This window comes from Drosophila ananassae (genome assembly GCF_017639315.1).
Source record: "Drosophila ananassae strain 14024-0371.13 chromosome 4 unlocalized genomic scaffold, ASM1763931v2 tig00000054, whole genome shotgun sequence".
Taxonomy (NCBI): domain Eukaryota; kingdom Metazoa; phylum Arthropoda; class Insecta; order Diptera; family Drosophilidae; genus Drosophila; species Drosophila ananassae.
In genome coordinates this window covers 5,810,490-5,834,689 of record NW_025319037.1, presented here as the reverse complement: position 1 = coordinate 5,834,689, position 24,200 = coordinate 5,810,490, and the positions used below count along the sequence as shown (strand labels likewise).

General features: G+C 34.7%; 1 protein-coding gene and 1 long non-coding RNA gene across 16 annotated transcripts in view; one reads left to right on the top strand and one right to left on the bottom strand.

Moving 5' to 3' along the window:
- The window catches only part of LOC6501786 (zinc finger protein 2), a 73,753-nt gene extending 50,811 nt beyond the window's left edge, over nucleotides 1-22,942 (top strand). For 10 of the 15 annotated variants that reach the window (XM_032455857.2, XM_032455852.2, XM_032455848.2 and 7 more), the window contains 3 exons: nucleotides 7,554-7,694; nucleotides 7,753-10,509; nucleotides 17,841-20,720. In XM_032455857.2, coding sequence (XP_032311748.1) covers nucleotides 7,554-7,694; nucleotides 7,753-10,509; nucleotides 17,841-18,461 — 3,519 coding nt within the window. In that variant the 3' untranslated portion in view covers nucleotides 18,462-20,720. Of the gene's footprint in view, nucleotides 1-7,553; nucleotides 7,695-7,752; nucleotides 10,510-17,645; nucleotides 17,767-17,840; nucleotides 20,721-20,837; nucleotides 20,905-20,957 lie in introns of those variants that run through there. The other 5 variants (XR_004311342.2, XR_004311341.2, XR_006507857.1 and 2 more) reach the window with 5 other exon arrangements.
- LOC123257743 lies at nucleotides 20,143-23,376 on the bottom strand. Its single transcript, XR_006507858.1, has 2 exons — nucleotides 23,163-23,376; nucleotides 20,143-20,351 (listed from the first exon to the last, which is right to left on the bottom strand). It is a non-coding gene; the product is annotated as an uncharacterized LOC123257743 (long non-coding RNA).
- Between the last annotated feature and the right edge of the window lie 824 nt (nucleotides 23,377-24,200).

Below are 24,200 nucleotides of genomic sequence, written 5' to 3'. Positions count from 1 at the left end.
AAATGGAAATGGATCGTCGCAACATCGAATGGGGTTCTCGTGATTTGAAACTGGAATGAAACCTAAATAACGATCGCATCTCATCAATGCCCCCCCTATCCACCGCTCCCCCCGTGGTCGCTATTTCCACGTCGCGTCTGGCAGTTGTCTGCGATGGATTTTCTGAAGCTGCTGTTCCTAATCCCTCATCCGGGGACCCGGGATATTGTTTATTGTCACCGCTGGCGACTAAATCAGCACCCAGGACTGAATCCATTCTGGACTGTAACCTGCACCCCTCCAATGGGGGGAGGTCGTCCGCTTCGCTACTGCCACCATCTGCAGCTCTCAAGGTGGCTGCTGTTCCAGCCGTGAAGGCTCCCGATCCTGTAATCGTCCTTAACCGTACTACAATAATTATATTTCAGAAGTCGACGAGTCTGCTGCAGCAATCGACAAGAGCGCTTCCGCGCATTCCCGTAAAGACGTTTCCCGCCACTGTATTGGCTCCTGGCTCAAGCGCTCTTTGGGTCTGGATGGACACGGCAGCCTGGAACCGAGAATTATAGACCTTGCGAGCAATATTATGTGATGAAGCAGTCCCATGCCCCTAAGGATTTTTATTGAAAGTTGAATTTTCAACGGGGAAGGATGTTGGGACTTGTGCCAGCATCAAATATTGTAATTATAACTAATTAGTTCTCTCAGTGTAACTAGGCGCAGCGATCCACTAATTGCCCGTTATCCGCAGTTCCATTTTTTTTGGTTCTCCCAGATTAGACAGATTCCCAGATTCACTTGTATATGCATTCTTAGGCACTGATCTATTCTATTGAATTTATACTTAGATGCTTGCATAACTTTCCAAGCGGTGGAATGCATTATTTCGCTTCATAAGACAGTTTTCAAAGCAGTTACTGAAAACTTTCGAGGGATTTCTGAGCTCCAAAAATATTACAGTGGATGACTTCCTATCATCAAATCGCACGTAGCGAGTTTTGTTAATAGATTTTAATCAATTCACTTGGTGTCTCGCACGTATGACGTTTAATCGCAGTGTGCCTAATATAGTATCATACTTGCTTTGGAAACACCCTTAGATCGTGTTTCCTTAATAAATAATGTTGAGGTTGTTTTTTCCTCTGGTTCATACAACCCTGCTGATGCGTTTGGCGTCCGTAATACATGGTTCATGAAAAGAATATAGATAAATATACATCTGTTCAAATTTTCATTTTTGAAAATTAATTTTTTGTGGAACTTCTGTTACTAATGGAGTTACAAGAAGTTTTGAATGCAGCAGCCCATATGGAGAGTGCTCCGCCTTTGAGTTTGCTGGACTGAGTTTGAGGTCGTCCACAATATACTGAGCTGGAAAAGCTTATATTAGCACTCCTAGATTCTGGCTTTTATAGATCTATATCTGGCAATTGTTCGTCACCTGATCGACGTATTCGACGTCCGGAATCCAAGCAATCTATGCTGACTGACACTACTGTTGCAGCTTCTGCTTTATTTAAAGTCCTCGTTTCTGATTTGCCGCCACTTCTACTAAGCTTCCACGATGGAATCGTCGAGCCTTTCGTTGCCGTTTTCTTGCCAGAATTAGGAGTGCGTATGGTTCTGTCAGCCGCATGTATCCTAACTGGCATCGAAAAGCCTCTATGTCACATCCGCAATGTCCCACTGGGAGGATCCCTATGGCATGATAAAGTTGAGTCTCGGATTGTTCGAGCCCCGCCATCTTCTCGCATGGTTTAATCGAGCGCTGATTCAGTCGACCGTCCGAAGGAACTGCTTCATATGTTTTGACATCCAATTTATTTCACCCACTGTCACCGTGAGCATCTGTAGCCGCGGGATTTCCTTTCTTGTTAAATAAAATGTAACCTATGAACTTTTTTTTACCAATATTTACCAATATATTAAAAATACATGTGCTACTAAAATTTTTGTTTCAGCCAGATACCTTTCCTACACAGGCCAACAGCAAAAAATCTTCACGTTTAATTTCACGTGCTCCATATCCTTTAGGGTCCCCTGAAACAAAGCCCAGAACAAACATGGGTTCCATCACCCACAGTTTCAGCGCTACACCTAAGAAACGAATTTAATCATACTTTATCATATATTGAATTATGTAGGCCGTGGAATTGAGACGACCATCATTATTTTCTGTACATAACATTTTTGAAATGTATGTGTATGTACCAACCAACTACAATAAAACAAGAATGGAAAGCCAACTTCAGGTGGAGCCGAAGTTGAAATACCCTTGCAGTTAAATAGCAGCTTATATAATAATATATATATCCGATCTTATATAGTTGGCAGATCCTTATGAGAATTTCACCCTCAAATCAATTTTGTAATAAAAATGTTTAAAACAAACACCAAGTATCTTTAAAAATAGCAAGGTTGTGCCATTTCCGATCGATCAGTTATATGGCAGCTATAAGATATAGTCGGCCAATCTTTATTAAATTTGGCAGATCGGATTAAGTTATGAAATCCGTAGAAAGTCCTATCATTCTAGCTTCAAAAGCCAAAAAGTTAAACCAATTCTGACCATTTAGTTATATTCTAGCTATAGGCTATAGTCGGCCGATCCTTATGAAATTTTTCAAATCGGAATACTTTGCCCAAAATTGGATCTGTACCAAGTCTTATCTTTCTAACTTAGAAAACACCAAATTTATGCCAATTTCGATCTCTCTATGACAGCTATAGGATATAGTCGGCCGATCCCTATGAAATGTTAAAGATAAGATATATTGGCCAAACCAAACCATTTGAAGAAGCTTGGATTAAAAAAAAGCTCGATGTATGGGTGCCACACGACTTGACCCAAAAAACATTTTTGACCGTATGGATGCATGTGCATTTCGTCTGAACGGATGGTGACTGGCAATGAAAAGGTGATCACTTACGACAACGTGAAGCGCAAATGGTCGTGGTCGAAAAACGGTGAAACTTTCCAGACTGTGGCCAAGCCTGGATTGACGGCCAGGAAGGTTCTTCTGTGGTTTGGTGGGATTGGTAGGGAATCATCCACTATGAGCTGCTCCCCTATGGCCAAACGCTCAACTCGGACCTGTACTGCCAACAACTGGACCGCTTAAATGCAGCACTCATGCAGAAGAGGCCATCTTTGATCAACAGAGGCCGAATTGTCTTCCACCAGGACAACGCCAGGCCACACACATTTTTGGTTAAGCGCCAGAATCTCCGGGAGCTCGGATGGGAGGTTCTTTTGCATCCACCGTATAGTCCGGATCTCGCACCAAGTGATTACCACCTATTTTTGTCCATGGCGAATGAGCTTGGTAGTCGGAAGTTGGCCATAAGAGAGTCCTGTGAAAATTGGCTCTTCGAATTTTTTGCCAATAGGGAAGCGAGCTTCCATAAGAAGGGCATTATGAAGTTGGCAATTCGTTGGGAACTCCTCATCGAACAAAACGGCGCATAGTTGACTTAAATCGCGTTATTATAACCAATTTTATGAACAATTGAAAATTCAATAAAACTTCAGCAAGACTTTTTTGACAATCTTATATAACATGTGTAAAAAGTCCCAACCCTCTAACTCGAAAAACACCAGTTAAACAGTTAAAAAAAAGTCTCAATTATGAACCCTTTGAACAAAATGTCAGGAAAAAACCTTTGGATTCGGTTTTTCATTTAAAAGGTCTCACTCAGAGAAAAACTGATATTTATACTTTTGCAGAGGGTATTATAATTTTGGTCAAAAGTGTGCAATGCAGTGAAGGAGCCATCTCCGACCCTATAAAATATATATATTCATGACCAGGACCACCTCCTGAGTCGATATAAGCATGTCAGTCTGTCTGTCCATCTGTCTGTCGGTTTCTATGCAAACTAGTCTCTCAGTTTTAGAGCTATCGAGTTGAAACTGTGCACACATCCATCTTTTCCTTGTAAGTAGTATAAGTCGGAACGGCCGGGATCGGTTGACTATATCCTATAGCTGCCATATAACTGATTGAGCGGACATGCCATAACTTTGGTGTTTTTTAAGTTAGAGGGTTGGTACTTTCCACACATGTTATATTTGACCAAAATATTTTTATTTTTAAAACTCTTCATTTATTTACAATCTATTTTTATAAACAATAAGTAAATTTTATAATTAATATTAAATAACAGGAATAGCAGTTTTCCAGTGAACCCCGCTTTATATACAACATCGTTTCTCTTAATTAAATTTATCCATCGGGGAGATCTAGAATATGGCATCTTTTTAGTCTTCTTAATGCTAAGCTGTTATCTACTAGACTTAAGGCTAAATTATTTTCATGATTATGGAGTCTTTCGATATATTTTTTACCAATTTTATTTATTTCTTCTCTTATGGTTGGGATATTGAGCTCCTTGTGGATATTTGCATTAGTTACATAAAAAGGAGCATTGACAATTTGTCGCAAAGTTTTTGACTGGTAGCGCTGTAGTATCTCAATATTTGAGTTGCTAGCAGTTCCCCAAAGCTGTGTAGCGTAAGTACAAACAGGCTTTGCTTTGTAGAGGCGAATGTTGTTTTCCGATTTTCGACTTATCAACCAGGAAATTTTTAATGTTTTAAGTCTGAGTTGCTGACATTTGGCTTTTATGTGATTTTTCCATGTTAATCTGCGGTCGAGATGCAAGCCCAGATACTTGGCAGAGGTACTTTGTGGAATTGACGAGCCGTTAAGTAAAATATTTGGGCAATTACCTGGTCTCAATGAAAAGGTTATTTGTATAGATTTTAGGGAGCTAATTCTAATTTTCCATCCAAGGAACCAGTCTTCAATCAGGCTTAGCTCACGCTGCTGAAGTTCAGAATCTTCATTTCTAGATGAGCTTGTGGCCAAAACGGCTGTATCATCAGCCTATGTTGCAACAGTGCAGTTGTTTGTGACTGGCATATCCGCCGTATATAAAGTGTAGAGGATTGGTCCCAATACGCTTCCTTGCGAGACGCCTGCATTAATGAGAAGTAACGTTGATGAATCGTTTTTCTGCTGCACGTAAAAGCACCTTTTATTAAGATATGATTTGATTATTAAGTAATACGGAGCAGGTAGCAATTTTTGTAACTTGTACAATAAACCTTTGTGCCAGACTCGATCAAACGCTTGTTGTAAATGCAGTAATTATATCATTAATGACCCTGTGGCACCACTCGGGGGTCCCGTGGCCTCTCCTGAATCCGAATTGGTATTCAGGAATGATGGAATGTTCGTCCAAAATTGGCAACATTCTCTTCAGGAGAATTTTTTTAAACATTTTCGAGAATATTGTCAGCAGACTAATGGGACGATATGATGTTAATTCTGTTTCCACTTTGTTTGGCTTTAGAATCATTATGATCTCTGCACATTTCTATTGCCTTGGAAAGTGGTCTAGTCTGAGAATTCCGTTAAATATAAAGTATTGGATTGATAAAGATTTGGGTGAATATAAGGGTGAATATGCATTTTGTTGGTAAGCTTTTCAGGGTGATGCCGTTTATTTTATCAGGACCTGGTGCTTTTTTATTGTTGAAGTCTTTGATTTCTGTAACGACTTCTTCATATTTGATGCTTTCTATACGCTCATTTGGCAGGGTGACTCAAGAAATTTTTCTACTTCGGTCTCTGTTATGGAATCGTTGGTCTGGAAGACAGATTGCAGATGTTGTGCAAATGCTTCCACTTGTTCGGTATTAGTCCTACACCAATTTCCATTGCTATTACGAATATTTGTGTTTCTTTTAGCTGGTCTCTTTAGGTATTTAGTCGCCCTCCATAGGTTGTGTTCGTTGTTGCAGGAATTAGGATCTAAGTTTCTCAGATACGCAACTAGAGATTCATTGCGTAAGTTCGACAGAAGTTGACTAAGCTCAGATGCAGCCTTGTTGTATAATCTTTTGTCAGGAGGGTAGTGAGTTTCTTGCCACCAGTTATGCAGTTTTCTTTTATTTTCTACTTTCTGAAAGTATTGTTTCGTATGCATTTGTATAACTCCGATCCCTTCGGGTTAGTCAGTCTGGAACCCCACCATGGATGTTTGGCATTGAAGTCGCCTCCTACAATAAACTTTGTGGCCAGTCCTTGGAAAAAGATTTGAAAATCAAGCTCTTTTTTTGTGAATATGGGAGGGAGGTAAATTGATATTTTTGATACATCCGCGGGCATACATTTTATCTTAATTGTGGCAGCCTGCATAGCGTTTTCCCTAGTACTATCCATGATTTGAAACTTAAGGCCCTGCTTGACAATAATTGCAGCACCCCCATGGGCTCCATCTGACAGATGATCAGCTCTTACTGTGTCGTATCCAATAATTCTAAAATAAGATTTGCTAGTGAAGTGAGTTTCTGAGATAAGCATGACGTCAATTTCATTCGTTTTTAAAAATTAGGATATTTCATTTGCATGGTTGGAAAGCTCATTTGCATTCCATATTCCTAAGTTTAGGTTTATTTGCATAGCTTGTTTACAAGTAACATTATCATATTGAGTAAATTATTTGTAAGTTCAAATTGTTCTTCCAGAAGCTGTTCTATTCTTTCTAGGGACGTGTTTGAGATACTTTTACTCCTGCAGCAGCTTGAGCGTATGACTGGTAATCCATATTTGACCAAAATATCTTATGTACAAATTTTTATAAGGATCGGCCGAATATATCCTATAGCTGTCATAGAACGATCGAAATTGGCATAACTTTGGTGTTTTTTAAGTTAGAAAGATGGGACTTGGTACAGATTCCATTTTGGGCAAAATATTCTTATTTGACAATTTAATAGGGATCGGCCAACTATGTCCAATAGCTGCCATATAAGTGAACGATCGGAAATAGGGTATATCAACTTCGGCTCCGTCCGAAGATAGCTTTCCTTCCTTGTTTTGTTTAAATTTGATCAGGTTATTTACTGACCCTTTGACTGAGTTTGAAAAATAAAAGTCATTCGGATATTTATCAATTTGATTTTTTTTTAATTAAACCTGGTGGGTTTGCGGGAGAACTTTATATAAGGAATCAGTATAACTAAATTCCTTTTTTATTTTATCAATATGATGTCATATAAATATCGAATACTTCGAAATATATTTTTAAAATAGACCCAATAAAAAAAAACAATTAGTAAAATAAAAAAAAATTTTAGTTGGATTCAAACACTACCCTTTTATTTCCTAGGTGGAAACATTACCTCTGGGCTATCTCCAAGTTTTTTTATTTGGGAATATATTTGAAATCTCAACTTTCAAAGTTGAGACAAAATTGTTTGTTTTTGAGTCAAAACACAAAAGAAGAATTGATTTTAAAATAATTCAATATATGGGAAAATTTGATTTATGTCTACTCTTAAGTGTACCATGGAAACTGTGGGTGATGGAGCCAATTTTTGTTCTGGACTTTGGTTCAAGGGACCCTATAGGTTATGAAGCAGTTGAAATTTTTCGTGGAGGAAAAAAAATTGGAAATTGTCGGCCATTGTTATTTAAAAAATAATAAAACTTATAAAAAATAAACAACTAGGTGTGTTTAAAGCAAATAATTAAAATTTTTCCACTTATATACTCTTTTTTCAGCTGGGCAGCAACCAAAAACGGGCGCGAACGCGTATAACAGATGAGCAGTTAAAGATTTTACGAGCACATTTCGATATAAACAATTCGCCGAGCGAGGAAAGCATAATGGAAATGTCCCAAAAGTCCAATCTACCAATGAAGGTAGGCTTTATTTTCTTATAAAAATCAAAAGTAAAAACAAAAAATCGTATATTTTCAGGTTGTCAAACACTGGTTTCGAAATACATTATTTAAAGAACGGCAACGTAACAAAGACTCGCCCTATAATTTTAATAATCCGCCGTCAACGACTCTAAATTTAGAAGAATATGAACGTACTGGTCATGCTAAAGTTACAAACCTTAGCGATATTGAAACACCTACATTAATTACAAAGCCACTTACGATTTCATCAACGTCCATTGAACAAAACACTACGAAAACCAATGAAAAAAAAACTTCATTAGATAGTTTAGGTAACATTCCTGTAACAGTGCCCGTGCTTCTTACAGAGAATGTAACCCCATCATCTCGCCCAGGATCTACAAACTCCAGTGGAAATATATCTGATTATTTAAGCAATAATTTAACCTTAGGACAACAGGGAGTTAAATGCCAAGATTTAGTATGCCCTGAGGAAATTCAAATAAAAACAGGACAACACCAACATTGTGGTATCAGCTCAAATGAATTCACATTTCATAATAAACAGAAAAAACCAAATTTGTTAAAACAACAATCTCAAATTGATCATTCAGATAAGCCCATACCAAGTACAGAAATGGATTCACATACCAGCCATAGTCTACAGCAGACATTTGAAACAAAGTCAGAAAGCGGAAGTTCCGATGTAATGTCACGTCCTCCTACTCCTAATAGTGCGGTCGCGGGTAATATATATGGTAACATGAGCGAAATAGTTAATCAACAATTAGATACCTTGGGCAGTAATATGGGACCACCGAAAAAACTTCAAATTACGGGAAAAACATTTGAAAAAATTTCGCCGCCAGTTTTGACTTCCACTTCATGCCAACAGTACGACAATAGCTCGAGCTCATCTTCATCATCTTCAGGGGGTAAAAGAGCGAATCGAACACGTTTCACAGATTATCAAATTAAAGTTTTGCAAGAATTTTTTGAAAACAATTCATATCCAAAAGATAGTGATCTTGAATACTTAAGCAAACTTTTATTGTTATCTCCTCGAGTTATAGTAGTTTGGTTTCAAAATGCACGCCAGAAGCAACGAAAAATTTATGAAAATCAACCAAACAATTCATTATTCGAAAACGAGGAGGCCAAAAAGCAAAATATTAATTATGCTTGCAAAAAGTGTAGCTTAGTATTTCAACGATATTATGAGCTAATACGTCACCAGAAGAACCATTGTTTTAAAGAAGAGAACAATAAAAAATCAGCCAAGGCACAAATCGCTGCTGCTCAAATTGCTCAAAATTTAAGCTCAGAAGATTCAAACTCTTCCTTGGACGTTCATCACGTTGGAATTTTTCCGTCTGGATCAACAGTAATCGCCCCATCCGCTACAACCGGTGTTTCCACAACTGGAACACAGTCATTTAGTGCATCGCCTTCCCCTCAAAATTTATTTCCTAAGTCCACATCACTTACTGATTTTAGTCCTTCTACAACTCCCACACCCCCTCAACGGGAGCGTAGCAATAGTTTAGATCACACAAACAGATCTGCCAAATTTGAATGTGATAAATGTGAATCGCAGTTTAACCTCATAGAGCAATTAAGAGAGCATCAATTAATGCATCTTATGAACCCAGTATCACTTTTCGCATCTACAAATTCGAGCATTGAATCTCAATTTGGTCCATTCGGTAGTATACTTCAAAGTTTACAACACGCAGCGGTAAAACATCAAACACAACCTGAATCTCCACCAACAAAAAGACGAAAATACTCTGATAGCTCATCAAATGTTGATGATAATTCTTTTTTGAATGATCGTGAAAACCGGAACAAAAATTTCGAATTTCTTCATAAATATTTTATGCAGCATGAATCAAATTTAGAACTCAAACAGCAATTTTTAAAACAATCTCAACATCCAAGTCAGTTACAGCAACAAGAACAAGGAAATGAACTAGACTTTCAATTAGAATTTCTTACTAATTTCTATCAAAAAATGGAATTAAAAAAAGTTAGCAATTATGATTTTTTGCTAGAGTACTACCGAAAACAGGAAGAATCAAATTCAAAAATCAAGCCTCAACAGAAGCAAAATTCTTTTAGTTCCAGCCAGAAACCCTCTATTGAGTTTTTGCTTCAATATTATAAGCTAAATGAATCAAAAAAGTTTTTTCACTTTGTTGCCTCGCCAAGAGCAATTTCTGATGGAGCAGGTAGTCAACCTAAATTGACTGTTGATGAGCCTTTAACCATTATCGGTAACTCTATATTGGAGAAGGAATCTGAAAAGGACCAACAGCTTCAGGAGGAACCGTTTGAAAAAGACACATCCATGAATAAGGGAAAAGGAGAAACTAATACCATTTTTTTAACTACATCGGATCGATTTGATGGAATCAAAGAAGACAAGATCGAACTAATCGAAAATACAGTAAATGTTACCTCGAAAGAATCCTATAATGAAGGTAATAACAATAGGCAAGCTAACCCCCAATATTTAAATAATCTTGAAGAGTTTTTGGATGCAACATTGATAGAAAACAACTCCCAGACTTTAACATTCTTGGATGATGAAAATGGAAGTTCAAAGGAGGAAAAGAATATATCTTCAGCACCGAAAACTAATGAACTTGAAAAACGGTCTCCAGGTTCACCTGTTAATGTTTCATCAAAACAAAACAAACGCCTACGTACTACCATTCTTCCAGAACAATTAAATTTCTTATACGAATGTTATCAATCAGAATCGAACCCAAGCCGGAAAATGCTTGAGGAGATATCTAAAAAAGTAAACCTTAAGAAACGTGTAGTACAAGTATGTAAACTTATCGTGTTTTTATATTATTGATATTAATATTGATATATTTGATTATATGATTATTTGATAATTAATAATAGTAATATTTTAATTTATTTTATTTATCTTCTATATTTAACAAATTTTGTATACCCTTGCTAGGTATATTAATTTTGTTCAAATGTTTGTAATGAATTTTGCATAGAGTTCTGAACTGCTCCCAGGCAGATCAAGTTTGATAAGAACCCTATTTTTTAGGAACGAATTGGTGGACTTACTTTTTTTTCAACATACAAGTATGCATAAATTGATTGAAAAAGTTTTACCGGATCGTTGACGCTTTCTTAACACCTTACCAAATTCAATTGGTGTTAGCACAGCGCTAAACAATATACATATATACATTTTTTGTTGCAAAAATTTAAAAAAAAAAACAAGAAAGGAAAGCTAACTTCGGGCGGCGCCGAAGTTGATATTCCGTTGCAGTTACGGTTGTGCCATTTCCGATCATTCAGTCATATGGCGGCTATAGGATATAGTCGGCCGATCCTGATGAAATTTGGCAGAACAAATAAGATTTCTCAAAATGGAATCCGCAGTCCCATCATTCTAGCTAAAAAGACACCAAAGTTATGCCAATTCCGATCGTTCAGTTATATGGTAGCTATATAGTCGGCCGATCCCTATAAAATTCGGCAATTCAGATTATTTTGTCCAAAATAGAATCTGCATCAAGTCTTTCTAACTTAAAAAACAACAAAGTTATGCCTACCAAAACCAAAAAACCTAACCAAAAAAAACGTAAAAAAAAGCTGCAAGGGTATAATATCTTCGATGGGGCAAATTTTTTGATTTTTTAACTAAAGTATGTTTTTAAGTGCATTTAAGTTTGAAAAATGCGTCTAGAAGTTTTATATATATATATATTTTTCTTTTTTTTTTTTTTTTTGCGCGGTTCCCATTGCATACTTACAGCCCACCTCCCGTCCAACCGACCGAGAGACGCTACCATGTAACGTACGGCTTGAATCGCGGGAATAGATCCGAGATAGTTAAGCGAGGAGTCGGAGAAAGATATCACGAGGAAGAGTGTTGCACAGATAAGGCGTTTAATATAAGCGATTTAAGATTGTTAGTGGAGCAAAGTGACAAGATGTGGTAGAGACCATTGTTGTCTGAACATAATACCCTGAACGGATCATGTTGGGCATATTTCGAACTACAATGGCAGAGGAGTAGAGGACGAAAGTTTCTAGTCCTTCTACTAGAAACGTTAAAATTAACGCCTGTTAGTAAATTCTGGCTGTCTATATTTTCATAAATAAGATTATATAGAAACATGACACCCAGCATCGTTCTACGGTTTGTTAATGATGGTAAGCTGATTAGTAAAAGTCTACTACGTTAAGAGGGGAGGTAAAGAATTGCATCCCAATTAAGTCCCCTAAGAGCAAAAGTAAGGAAGTTTTTTTGTACAGATTCAATGTGATCTTGGTGTACTCCATATTGAGGACTCCAGACACACGATCCATACTCAAGAATCGGACGGACCAGTGATGTATATAACGTTTTAGTTATGTACGGGTCATTAAATTCTTTTGACCATCTTTTAATAAAACCAAGCACAACCATAGCTTTATTAACCATGGTGGATATATGGTCGGTAAATATCTAATAGGACACCTAGATCGTTAACCTGAGTTAATCGTTCTAAGGCGTTCCCATAGAGAAAGAACATAGCCTGGTGAGGACTAGAACGGTAAAAAGAAACGATAGGAAGATCAGTTTTGAATCCCAAAAGCCTGAGTTTACTTATAAGAAGCGAATGGTTAACAGAGTCAAATGCTTTACTGAAGTCAGTGTAAATGACATCTGTTTGCAAGCCATTCCGGAACCCATCCGTGATAAAAGATGTTAGCTCCAATAAGTTGGTAGTGGTGGAGCGGCGCTTCATGAAGCCAGGCTGACACGAAGTTATTATTGAACTACATAGGTATTGCAAATGTGAAGTGATAAGTTTTTCAAAAAGCTTAGGAATTGCTGACAATTTAGAGATGCCTTTATAATTGCAGCGTCGGATTTCCCTTTTTTCCCTTTTTTATGCAGTGGAATAATGAAAGATTCCTTCCACATAAGGGGAAAGATCGAAGTTTCCAGCGATAGATTAAAAAGTTTAAACTTAAAGATTAGAAAGTTTAAGATAAAACATCACTTTGATCGAAAGATGGGCAAAATATAAGGTTGGCTGATTGGATATTATAAGTGTAAGGCTGAGCTGAGCTGCTGCTAGGTGAATACGTTGTTTGAAAGCTGTGCAAAGAGATCGGCCATTGCCTGATCAGTGTTTGCATATGAGTTCTCACACGTAAGCAGAGGAGGAAAAGATACATGTTTACGCTTAGTGTTTACAAAGTTATAAAACTGCTTCGGATCCTGAGAAAACTGAATCCTGCAGCGGCGAATATAACTCCTATAACATTTTGCGTTATGCACGGTGAAATTGGACCGAGCTACTAAGTATCTTGAATAACTAACTGTACAGCCAGATACTCTATGTTTAATTAAAAGTTTACTCATACTATTCCTTAAATTTATAACGTGCCTTGTATACCAAGGCGGATTCATTAAAGCGGACGCATATTTCCACGGCACGCAAGCGTCGAAAAATATGTTCAAAGTGTAATAAAATTTTTGTAATGCGATGTTTATATCTTCGCATGCCAGTTAATCAGACCAATCAAATTCCGAAATTAACTTATTTAATTTCATAAACTCAGCCTTACGAAAGAAACGATCATTCTGAGATTTAACTGTAGACTTAAGGTCAATTAAACAATTGATTTCGATTGAAACCTCAAGAGTGGGATGATATGGATCCTCTGGGATAGAAAGGGGAAAAGTTCTGGATAGAGTAATTCCATCAGGATCAGAGACAAACAAGAAAGGAAAGCTTACTTTGGGCGGAGCCGAAGTTTATATACCCTTGCATTTGAGTCGCAGTCCGCTAGGTGATCGTATATACTTCACCGATCCTTATGAAATTTGGCATATCGAATTATTTTGCCAAAGAGGAACCCCCATTAAAACTCCCATCCGTCTAACTTGAAAAACAACGAAGTTATAGCATTTCCGATCAATCAGTTATATGGTAGCTATAGGATATAGTAAGCCGATCCTTATGAAATTCGACAAACCAGATTTTTTCCCCAAAATAGAATCTGTACCAAATCCCATCTTTCTAACTTAAAAAACACCAAAGTTATGCCCATTTCGATCGTTCTATGACAGCTATAGGATATAGTCGGCCGATCCTTACGAAATTTTGTACATAAGATATTTTGGTCAAATATAACATGTGTGGAAAGTCCCAACCCTCTAACTTAAAAAACACCAAAGTTATGGCATTTCCGATCAATCAGATATAGGGCAGCTATAGGATATAGTCGATCGATCCCGGCCGTTCCGACTTATATACTGCCTGCAAAGGAAAGAAGGATGTGTGCAAACAACTCGATAGCTCTAAACTGAGAGACTAGTTTGCGTAGAAACAGACAGACGGACAGACGGTCAGACGGACAGTCGAACATGCTTATATCGACTCAGGAGGAAATCCTGATCAAGAATATATATACTTTATAGGGTCGGAGATGTCTCTTTCACTGCGTTGCACACTTTTGACCAAAATTAGAATACCCTCTGCAAGGGTATAAACATAAGTCCAACAGCCGACCTAAAGAATTTCTAACGTGATTAATTTGCCCGAGTGACATGTCGAACATGCCCGCAGGGAAGTCGTGGTGGGAGTTAAGCTGTAAAAACGGTGAATTATCAACATTTGACCACATAAGTTCTGGGATATTAAAGTCACCCAGAGCTATCAGCGGGTCACCACCAGACAGACGATCGAAAACCAAACGAATAGCGGACAAATGTTGCCAGTATGTTGGCGGTTCGGACGAAGGTGGTATTTTAAATTTAATGTCAAATTTAATGTCACCAAACTCTTGTGATTTTACCTCTTTAGAAGCGAATTTAGAGTCTACAGAAATAAACACTCCTCCTCCCCTTCGCAGAGTTCTATCACATCTAAAAGTGGTGTACCTACTAGGAAAAACTTCGGAGCTTAAGATCTCCGGCTTTAACCAAGTTTCTGTAAATACAATAATGTAAGATGCAAAGAAAGAACTATCAGAATATAGTTTACTACGTAACCCTCTAGTATTTTGATAGGTTAGTGTTAATGAAGACATTAGTTTTTTGAAACTGAGGAAGATGAGGTGGAAGGTTGATCAGTGGCCAAACATGTGGGAGTTTTACACCCACAGGTTTGATTATCTTTTTTTTCACCGTACTTGGCTGATGTTCTTGGACGAAAATGTTCTCTGGCCAAAAGCTGGGGGAAAAAATCGTCTTGAACATCTGCAAGGGCACACGTATTTTGAAAGATGACGTGTGCCTGGTGTATAATTATTTGAATTTTGTAATATCCACCACCTTTATGTCGACTTTTGTTTTGGCTTTGATGTAAGCCGAGATATTAATCTCCGAAGTATCAGGGGCAAGCCGGGAAACAAAAATGTGTTTCGATGGTGGGATCACCTCCAAGATTTTTGGTGTCGCCGTAATCAGTATGTACCGTACGTACCGGAGGTCCGGACGGTTGATTACCCTGTTTGGTGACTGTTAAGGGGGATTTAATTATTGGGTCTGGGATCACTTGAAGCGATGCCACAGAGGACATATCGGACAATTGCCCATTAATTCCAAAATAAGCGGAAGCCGAATTTTTCTCAGGTCCTTGGGGTGGCCAGAGATATAAGCGGCTGCATAGTTGTCGCACATTACTAAAAGAGGATTTCTTACACTTTGGAGACTCAATAATTAGTTGAAGACTACTTAACTATGTATCGAGCGCACAGAGTTGGTCATTGATTTTTCGAAAACCACTAATCAACTCCTTGAATCCGCTTTTTGTCTGCCTCATGAACGATCTCATTTCGTCCTGAACAGCACGACAACCGTCACAGCAAAAGTGGAGACCAGACCTACGTGAAATTGCATCCGAAACTGAGGCCGTGAACACGGCACACTTAGCGTGTAAAACGTTTTCACAAAGCCAGCAGTGGATGATAGGCTGAGAAGGGGAGATTGTCTTATTATAAGACAATACAAGTCTACATACAAGGCACAGACAAGTTTAAATTCCATAATTATTAAAAATTAAATAATTAATTTATTAATGATTATTAAAAATTAAATAATTAATTTTTTAATGTTATTTTTCTAATTATTAAGGAACCTTGAACCACTGTACCAGGGAAACGAAAGGGCGAGATTAAAGAGAGCAGTTAGTGCGTGTTAGTAAGATGCAAAGAATACAGATAAGAATCTCTATTGAGCGAGAGTAGAAGCAATAGAATAAGAAGCAACACGGTAAGAGATGAAGATGCAGAGCAGGGCTTTGTTTGGAAGAATAATCAAATTATTATTTTACCTCCAAATATATCACTGCACACGCGAAGCGATACGGATCGAAAAACTGAAATTTGTTTTTTTATTTATTTTATTTTATTTGTGTAAAGGAATAAACACCGATTGTTTATGGAAAACTTAATACAAATTGAATAAAAACGCAGTACGCACAAAAAAACACGTCCGTCCGCTTTAAGATAAAGAGAGGAAGTTTTATATATACATATATATATATTCTTAAAATTATATTAAATATAGTAACGCCAAACGACAAATAATTTTGTTATACCCTTTCAGAAGGAATTATAATTTTGGTCAAATGTGTGCAACGCATTGAAGGAGACAACCCCGACCCTATTAAATATATATATTCTTGATCAGGATCACCTCTTGAATCGATATGAGCATGTCTGTCTGTTTCTACGCAAACTAGTCCCTCAAGTAGAAAGTTATTGAGTTTAAACTTTGCACACATCCTTATTTTGTTTGCAGGCAGTATATAAATCGGAACGGGAGGGATCGGGCGACTATATCCTATAGCTGCCATATAATGGATTGATCGGAAATGTCATAATTTTGGTGCTTTTAAGTTAGAGAGTTGGGTCTTTGGAGAGTTTTGAGTTAAGTTAGAGAATTGGCATAACTTTGGTGTTTTTTAAGTTAGAAAAATGCTTGGGGCTGTTTCAGAAGATGGTAAAAGTAGATGGTTTAAGTAGATGGTGAAACTTTCATTAGGATCGGACAACTATATGCGATCCTATATATAAATAATATAAGCTGCTACCTAATTCCAAGGGTATATCAACTTTGGCTTCACTCGAAATCAGCTTTTCTTTCTTGTTATACCCTTGCAGAGGGTATTATAATTTTGATCAAAAGGGTGCAACGCAGTGGTGGAGTCATCATCGGTCGACTATATCCTATAGCTGCTATATATCTGATTGATCGGCAATGCCATAACTTTGGTGTTTCTTAATTTAGATGGTTCGAACTTTCATAATTTTGCCCAAAATATCTTATCTACAGCATAACTTTGGTGTTTTGTGTTAAAAAGATGGGACTTGGTACAGATTCTATTTTGGGCATAATCCGATCTGCTAAATTGCATAAGGATCGGCCGACCATATCCTATAGACGCCATAAAACTATACGATTGGAAATGGAACAACCTTAACTATAGGGGTATATCAACTTGGGCTCCGCCCGAAGTTAGGTTTCCCTTCTTGTTTTTTAATAAATAACTTTAGAGTTTAAACTAGTAAACATAATATAGGTATACCCAATTGTTCGTATAGACCGTCATATGCATTTCTCATAGGGTTCGAATCATAATAACTATCAAACGAAAATGTATTTGTTTTTTATTGTTTTTGTTACTTTTTTATTGTTACAATTTTTTTATTTTTATCTCATTGTGCATATCAGGAATATATACATTTTATAGGGCTGAGGATTCTATTCCAGATTAAAAATATAATATTTTATTAAAAAGTGAACATTGATTTGATTGGGCTAAAAAAGATCTTTTACCTGTTTGTAAGTAATACGATTGACAAAACTGACGCCTTTATTTTTCTAATATACATTATCTATAAGCACATAATTATTATACGTATTTTTTTATTTTTTAAGGTTCAAAAATAATTATTTATAATTTTTATTGCTTTTATAATTTATTTTAGTGAAGATGCCATAACGGACTGTAATGTTATGGAAAATATTACAATCAATAATTTTATTGGAAACAGACTGATTTTATTTGTTCCCAATTTTTCAAGATTCAAATTGTTTATATTTATAAAGGTAACTTATTTTTTAATTTTTCAAATGTCCTTTGTTTACAAAGTTAGAAATGTTTTTGATTTTTTCATCTTTAGGTCTGGTTTCAAAACTCTCGAGCCAAAGATAAAAAATCACGTAATCAGCGTCATTACGCACATATATCAGACGATAATAGTTATGATGGTTCAAGTGGCAAGGAAGTAGCCAACGACCTCAAAAGCAACTACGTTTCTATGGAACTGGATTCCGATAGAATTTTGCAAGACTGTCAGTTGTGCCAAGTCACCCAAGTCAACATTCAAAAACACGCTTTTAGCGTAGAACATATTTGCAAGATGAAAAAGCTTTTTAAACAAACCACCGAGCTTTACTCTCATAGCAATGGCAGCGGAAGCGATGACAATGATTCTGATAGAGAAAAACGCTTTTACAATTTATCAAAGGCTTTTCTGTTCCAGCATGTTGTTTCAAATGCAACAAGCATTGCTTCGTCCCATACATCTGGCTCTGGTCAAGATTCTAACAGGCTGCATGAAGACAACATCATTTTAAATTGTGACACTACTACCGGCAATAAGAGCTCTACAGCCGAGGTCGAGTCTGAAAATGAAACAAACATCGCTGGTAACCAGGATCTTATTCAGCAGCTATTTAATCGAAATCATATTACCGGTAAGAGTGTCGGCGAATTTGACTTCTTAGGTCAAAACTTTTGATCCTATCTTTTTTTTTATCAACTTATACTTTTGTGTAAGTAAAAAAAATACCTAAGTTTTATTTTCGTCTATTTTTTGTTATAATTCAGTTTAACTAATGTATTTTTAAATGACAACATTTAGTTTCCCGCTGACACTATAAGACAGAGAACTTCTACAATGAATGTGCCTATTTTTTTGTTAAATAAATCGCAATATACTAATTCGTTCATTCTTTTTATAAAATGCGCATACATTTAATGCCTCGCAATTATACAAAACAACAGAAAATTTAATTTTCCAATTGCAGGCATTTTTATTATAAATATTAGTCTCCTAATAACTCCTAATCACAAAAAATTATAATTTTAAATAAATTATATTATAATTATATTATAATTAATAAAATTATAATTTTAAATAAATAGTTATGAATATGTACATATATATATATGTATATGTATATGTATATGTATATGTATATGTATATGTATATGTATATGTATATGTATATGTATATGTATATGTATATGTATATGTATATGTATATGTATATGTATATGTATATGTATATGTATATGTATATGTATATGTATATGTATATGTATATGTATATGTATATGTATATACATATATGTACATATATGCATATGTATACGAAGTATGGTTGACGACATCTCAAATAGGATTGAAGGATTGATAGGATAGGTTGAAGGTTTTTTTACTGTTTCAGTTGTAAGTTTTAAGAAGGCGTATTACTGTTTTCTCAAATGACTAAAATCCTAAAAATTTATTTGATCGGTATCGTCCCAAAATATTTCTTATAAATGTTTAAAAATTTTTAACTAATAATGGAAAAATAATAACACTTTGACATTTTATTTCACCTTTTTAGAGATATGTAAAAAAAAACAACGGTTGGGCTTAAAATTTTGACTAACGATTAAAAACAATATTTATTTTGTTCGATTCCAGTAGCGTAGATAGGGGGGGATCAGGGGGATCAATCCCCCCCCTTGGGTCTGAGAATGATGATGATATAATCTCAAAATTGAAAAAGAAACACATTTTTACGCGATGACTGTGCAGTACAGCATTATTATTATTATTATCGCAGATTGCGGATTATTATCGCAGTGTAAAATAAAACTTACAAAAATACAGGATATTATTCTGAGTCATATCCCCCCCATATCAAAGAGCTATCTACGCCACTGTTCGATTCACATGTTGTGTCCGTATCCTACATAAAGATATCTATTCAAAAATTTAAAGATTGAATATTAAAAGAGAAAAAAGCTAACTGTTATTAAGCTAAATTCACCGAAGTTATTAATTCTCTCAGTTTTTCTTAAATATTAGAAAGATTACTGAAGCATGCGTGGCTGAATGAGTAACTTCCAACTCTGTACAAGAGGGTTCAAATCCTAGCTACCAACATACGAGAATATTATTAAAATTTGTTTAAAACAAATTTTAGGTATAGTCAATAAACTTCGTTAATTTTAATAAAAATACTTGTTAAGCGCAATATCATGCACGTTAAGCACTTTGTTAACATTGTGTGGTCAATTGTGCTAAGGTGTTGAGCATCCGTTACACTTGAAATGCGAGTTGATCCACCAAGCAATTCAGGGTAAAATCTGTGTCAACCCTATAGCTTTTATACTCCCCGAGTAAAATGAATTGAAACAGGCAGACAGACGGGCATACTGACATGCTTTATTTTAATTAACTCGTCGTTCTGATCATAAATATATATAATCTATATAATTACAAACATCCAGTTAAAATAACACACCATGAATGGGTATAAAAATATTATTTTCATAAAGACCCATTTAAATTGTGCGATGATCATAGGTGAAACCCACATTTTGAGTACAAAGGCGATGATTGCGAGACTAAAATCTATAAAAAAAAAGTCGTCAATTGGAAAATTTTAAAATTTTGCAGCATAGAAGCATTGTAAAGAACTTTGCATAGGAGATAGGATATATAAAACAAATATGCAAACTAAAGTAAATTCATATATAAAAACACTTAGTGTTAAATCATATCTAACGAGTATGGTACTTTGAGTTTATTTTCAAATTCTAAGCACCACTTCCACTTAATTCATAAAAAGTATGCTTTAATATTTACCGGTATAAATTCGACTAATTGGTGCTAAAAATAATTTTATTAAAAATTCTTAATTTTAATTTATGTATACAAATTAATACAATTGATTTATATTAAAATGCTGAAAATTTGTACAAAAAATAAACATTTATTTCATTAAAAATAAATTATTTTTATTTCTGCGTTTTCTTGATTTGTTTTTCTAGAGTATATTCTTAAAAAATAAAATCAGTATTTTTCAGTTGGATTAGATAGTAACTATTATTTTATTAGTTATAGGTGGAAAGTGAAATGGATTGTGAGTTTCGCCTTGTAACAATGGATAATTATTAAAACACAGGTATGTTTTATACTTTCAATACCTCCAAGGAGCTAAATAGAATCTGTTTTCAGGCCTCTAAAACGCTCTCTCAAATCAAACAAGGAAATACATGCATATGTGTATAAAAGATGAGCATAAATAGCTGCAGATACTACTATGTAAACTTGATAGTTCCTATTTTATCGATATATTATAAAATCATAGGCATTCCATGATACCATACGTATATAAAGATATTTCTAAAATAAATCTTACGAATACCTAACTTAACTTAGTAGGAAATTCTTAAACATACGGAAGTGTTCCTATCTATTTTAAATGTAGCGTTTCTACGTTTACGTTTTATATGAGACAATTGGAGTCATATTTCCTGATAAAAATAATAAAATAACATTGATCACGTCGCAATGTCAAAAAAAGAAGATAAAATTATATAATAGAATGATTAGGTTTAATGAAACGCAAACTAAGTTCCTAGCATTTTATTGCTTTATGCCTTTGTTTCCTATTTAAGAGTATAATAAATACATAAAGATACTAAGATCTGTTTCGGCGTGCCGAATGTCCTAACAAACTCTTAACAAAATACACTTAAGGCACTTATTACCAAAACATAATATCTTAAGAAATTTCGGTTAAAATTTAAAAAATTATGAATTAAAGGAACATTTTTAAGTAACTTTCATCATTGATGGGAAAAATGTGCCAATAATTTATTTTGCATAAAATATGAAAAAGCTTATTTATCTATATTAAATTTGTATCTTAATAAGTTTAACATGTATTTTGAATTCCAATAATGTGAGTTTGTTCATAATGAAGCAAAGAGTTTTGTTTAAACCTATCATATTGTTTTCTCGTTAAAAATTTGTTACGATCTATGTCAAAAATTGTAATCTTAAATATTTATTAGCTCTGTGGATGATCTAATACAAAATTTACATTCTTCTAATTTTTTAACATTTTTTAAAGCTTATATGATTGAGACTTTTAAGCTTTTTATTGTACCGTTATCTTTATTAAAAATAAATATAAAGTTCGTAAAAAGGAACAACCATTTTCAACGATATTGCATTAGACTGATTTTTTGAACTACATTTGTATAACACAATTTTCGTGTAAACACATTTATTTCCCATAAAAAATGTTTACAAGAAAACTGAGTTATAATAATAAATTAAGGCGTTGAGATACATTAAAAACTTCTATGATGTTCCTATATATTAGATAAGAAGTTTCTATAAATAATATTCACACTCTTCAGAACAATGCTAATTTTTTTAAATTTGTGGAAGAGTTTTTGCTAACATAATTTATAATTTCATTAATATCCCAGTAAAGATCTTCACTTCGAATCAGTCCCTTTCATTGAAAATTCCAAATTTCTTTTTCATTTTGAGATAAATGTATGCTTTTCATGTATTAATGATCAATTTCTTTTCTTATATTGAATGTAAAGGAATGGTTTATCAATTAATAGCTTACGCGTACTAAAATATTAGTAATTAATTGATAACTTGCAATCTTATACATAAAAAACCAAGACCTCGCAAAGTAATTGGTAGACTTTTTTCATTGCTCAATTCATAGAATTACATATGAATGAGTATATAACATATCACGGTATAAGGTAATTATACAAAAACTCTTATATTTTGGTCTGTAATTAAACTTATTTATTTTAACAGTATACAAAATATTTCATGAACTGTTTATATGTCTCATAAAGAACATTGTCCCATTGTAGGTGAAAAAGCTTAACCATTTCCTAATCGTATGTGAATGTTTTCGGTATTAAAATCTTCATTGATACTTTTCCATGCGTATGTATAGGTACTCATCCAATGAATATAAAGCAGTTCATTCATAAAAAAAATAAATTAAACTTAATTGTAAAGTAAAACGATGTACTACTGGAGTTAATGAAAATATTAAAAAAAAGATGAAAGATATACATAAATACATAACTATGAAGTTCCTATATATTTACTAATTGGCGAAAAATGTGCATATATTATAAAATTAAAATTCAATAAAGATATACAAAAAACAAACAAAACCCTTTTTATTGATATTATTCAAGGGAAGAAAGGAGACAAAGTAATAGGTACAGAAAAGGTACAGATACCATATTTGCGTAAAAACAAATCAAAAATTTGTTTGATTACCAGCTCTTACTATTTTTCTATGATTAAAAATACTCTCAAACATAAAGAACTAAAAATATTTGCCCGAAATACCAGGAAAGTTACTGAACAACTCTAAAAACTTCTTACAATTTTCAGGTAACTTTTTGACAGAATTATATTAATGTATATTATATGTGTATAGTTTTATATCATTTATATATTTATATAGAATATTAAATAAATCTTCTGCCACCTGGCAAACCTTCTGCCACTTATATACTGCATTTAAAAGTAAGAAGGTTGTGTGTAAATGTTGAAAGAGATCATTATAAAATCGGATTACCTTACCCAAAATGAAATGTGTACCAAATCCCATGTTTCTAACTTAAAAAACACCAAATTTATGCCAGTTCCGATCGTTCTATGACAGCTATGACAGATATAGTCGCCCAATCCTTATGAAATTTTGTTGATAAGATATTTAGGCCAAATGTAACATGTGTGGAAAGTTCCAACCCTCTTACTTAAACCCTCTAACTCTTACAACAAAGTTATGGCATTTCCGAACAATTAGTTATATAGCATAGTTATAGTTCCGATTTATATAGTGAATGCAAAGAGAAAAGGATGTGCTTTAAAACTGAAAGACTAGTTTGCGTAGAAACAGACAGATAGATAGACGGACATGCTCATATCGACACAGGAGGTGATCCTGATCAAGAATATAAATATATAATAAGTCCTAGACATCTAACTTAACTTAAACTTAAAAAACACGGCAGCTATAGGATATAGTCGACCTATCCCGTCCGAATTAAATACTGAGTGAAAAGGAAACAAAATTTGTAGACAGAATTTGTGTACAAAATTTGAAGACAGACAAACGGACCTACGGATAAACTCTTTATATAAACTTTATATAAATTACTATTTTTAATGTACTCTACTGTTAATATTTAAAAAAAAACCGAGTAGTTCTTTATTTTCAACTACAAACCGTGTGAAACGTTGGAAATTTTAAATGGAACTGAATGTTTATACAATTCTTTGACTAAAGGCTAACTGAATATGATACTTACAGCGGTCACCCAAATATGAAATGTATGTCGTCTGTGCACGAGCAACCGGGCAAATGCTGTGTAAGCAATTTTACCAGTGGTAGACCACGGTCAACAAGACAGGATT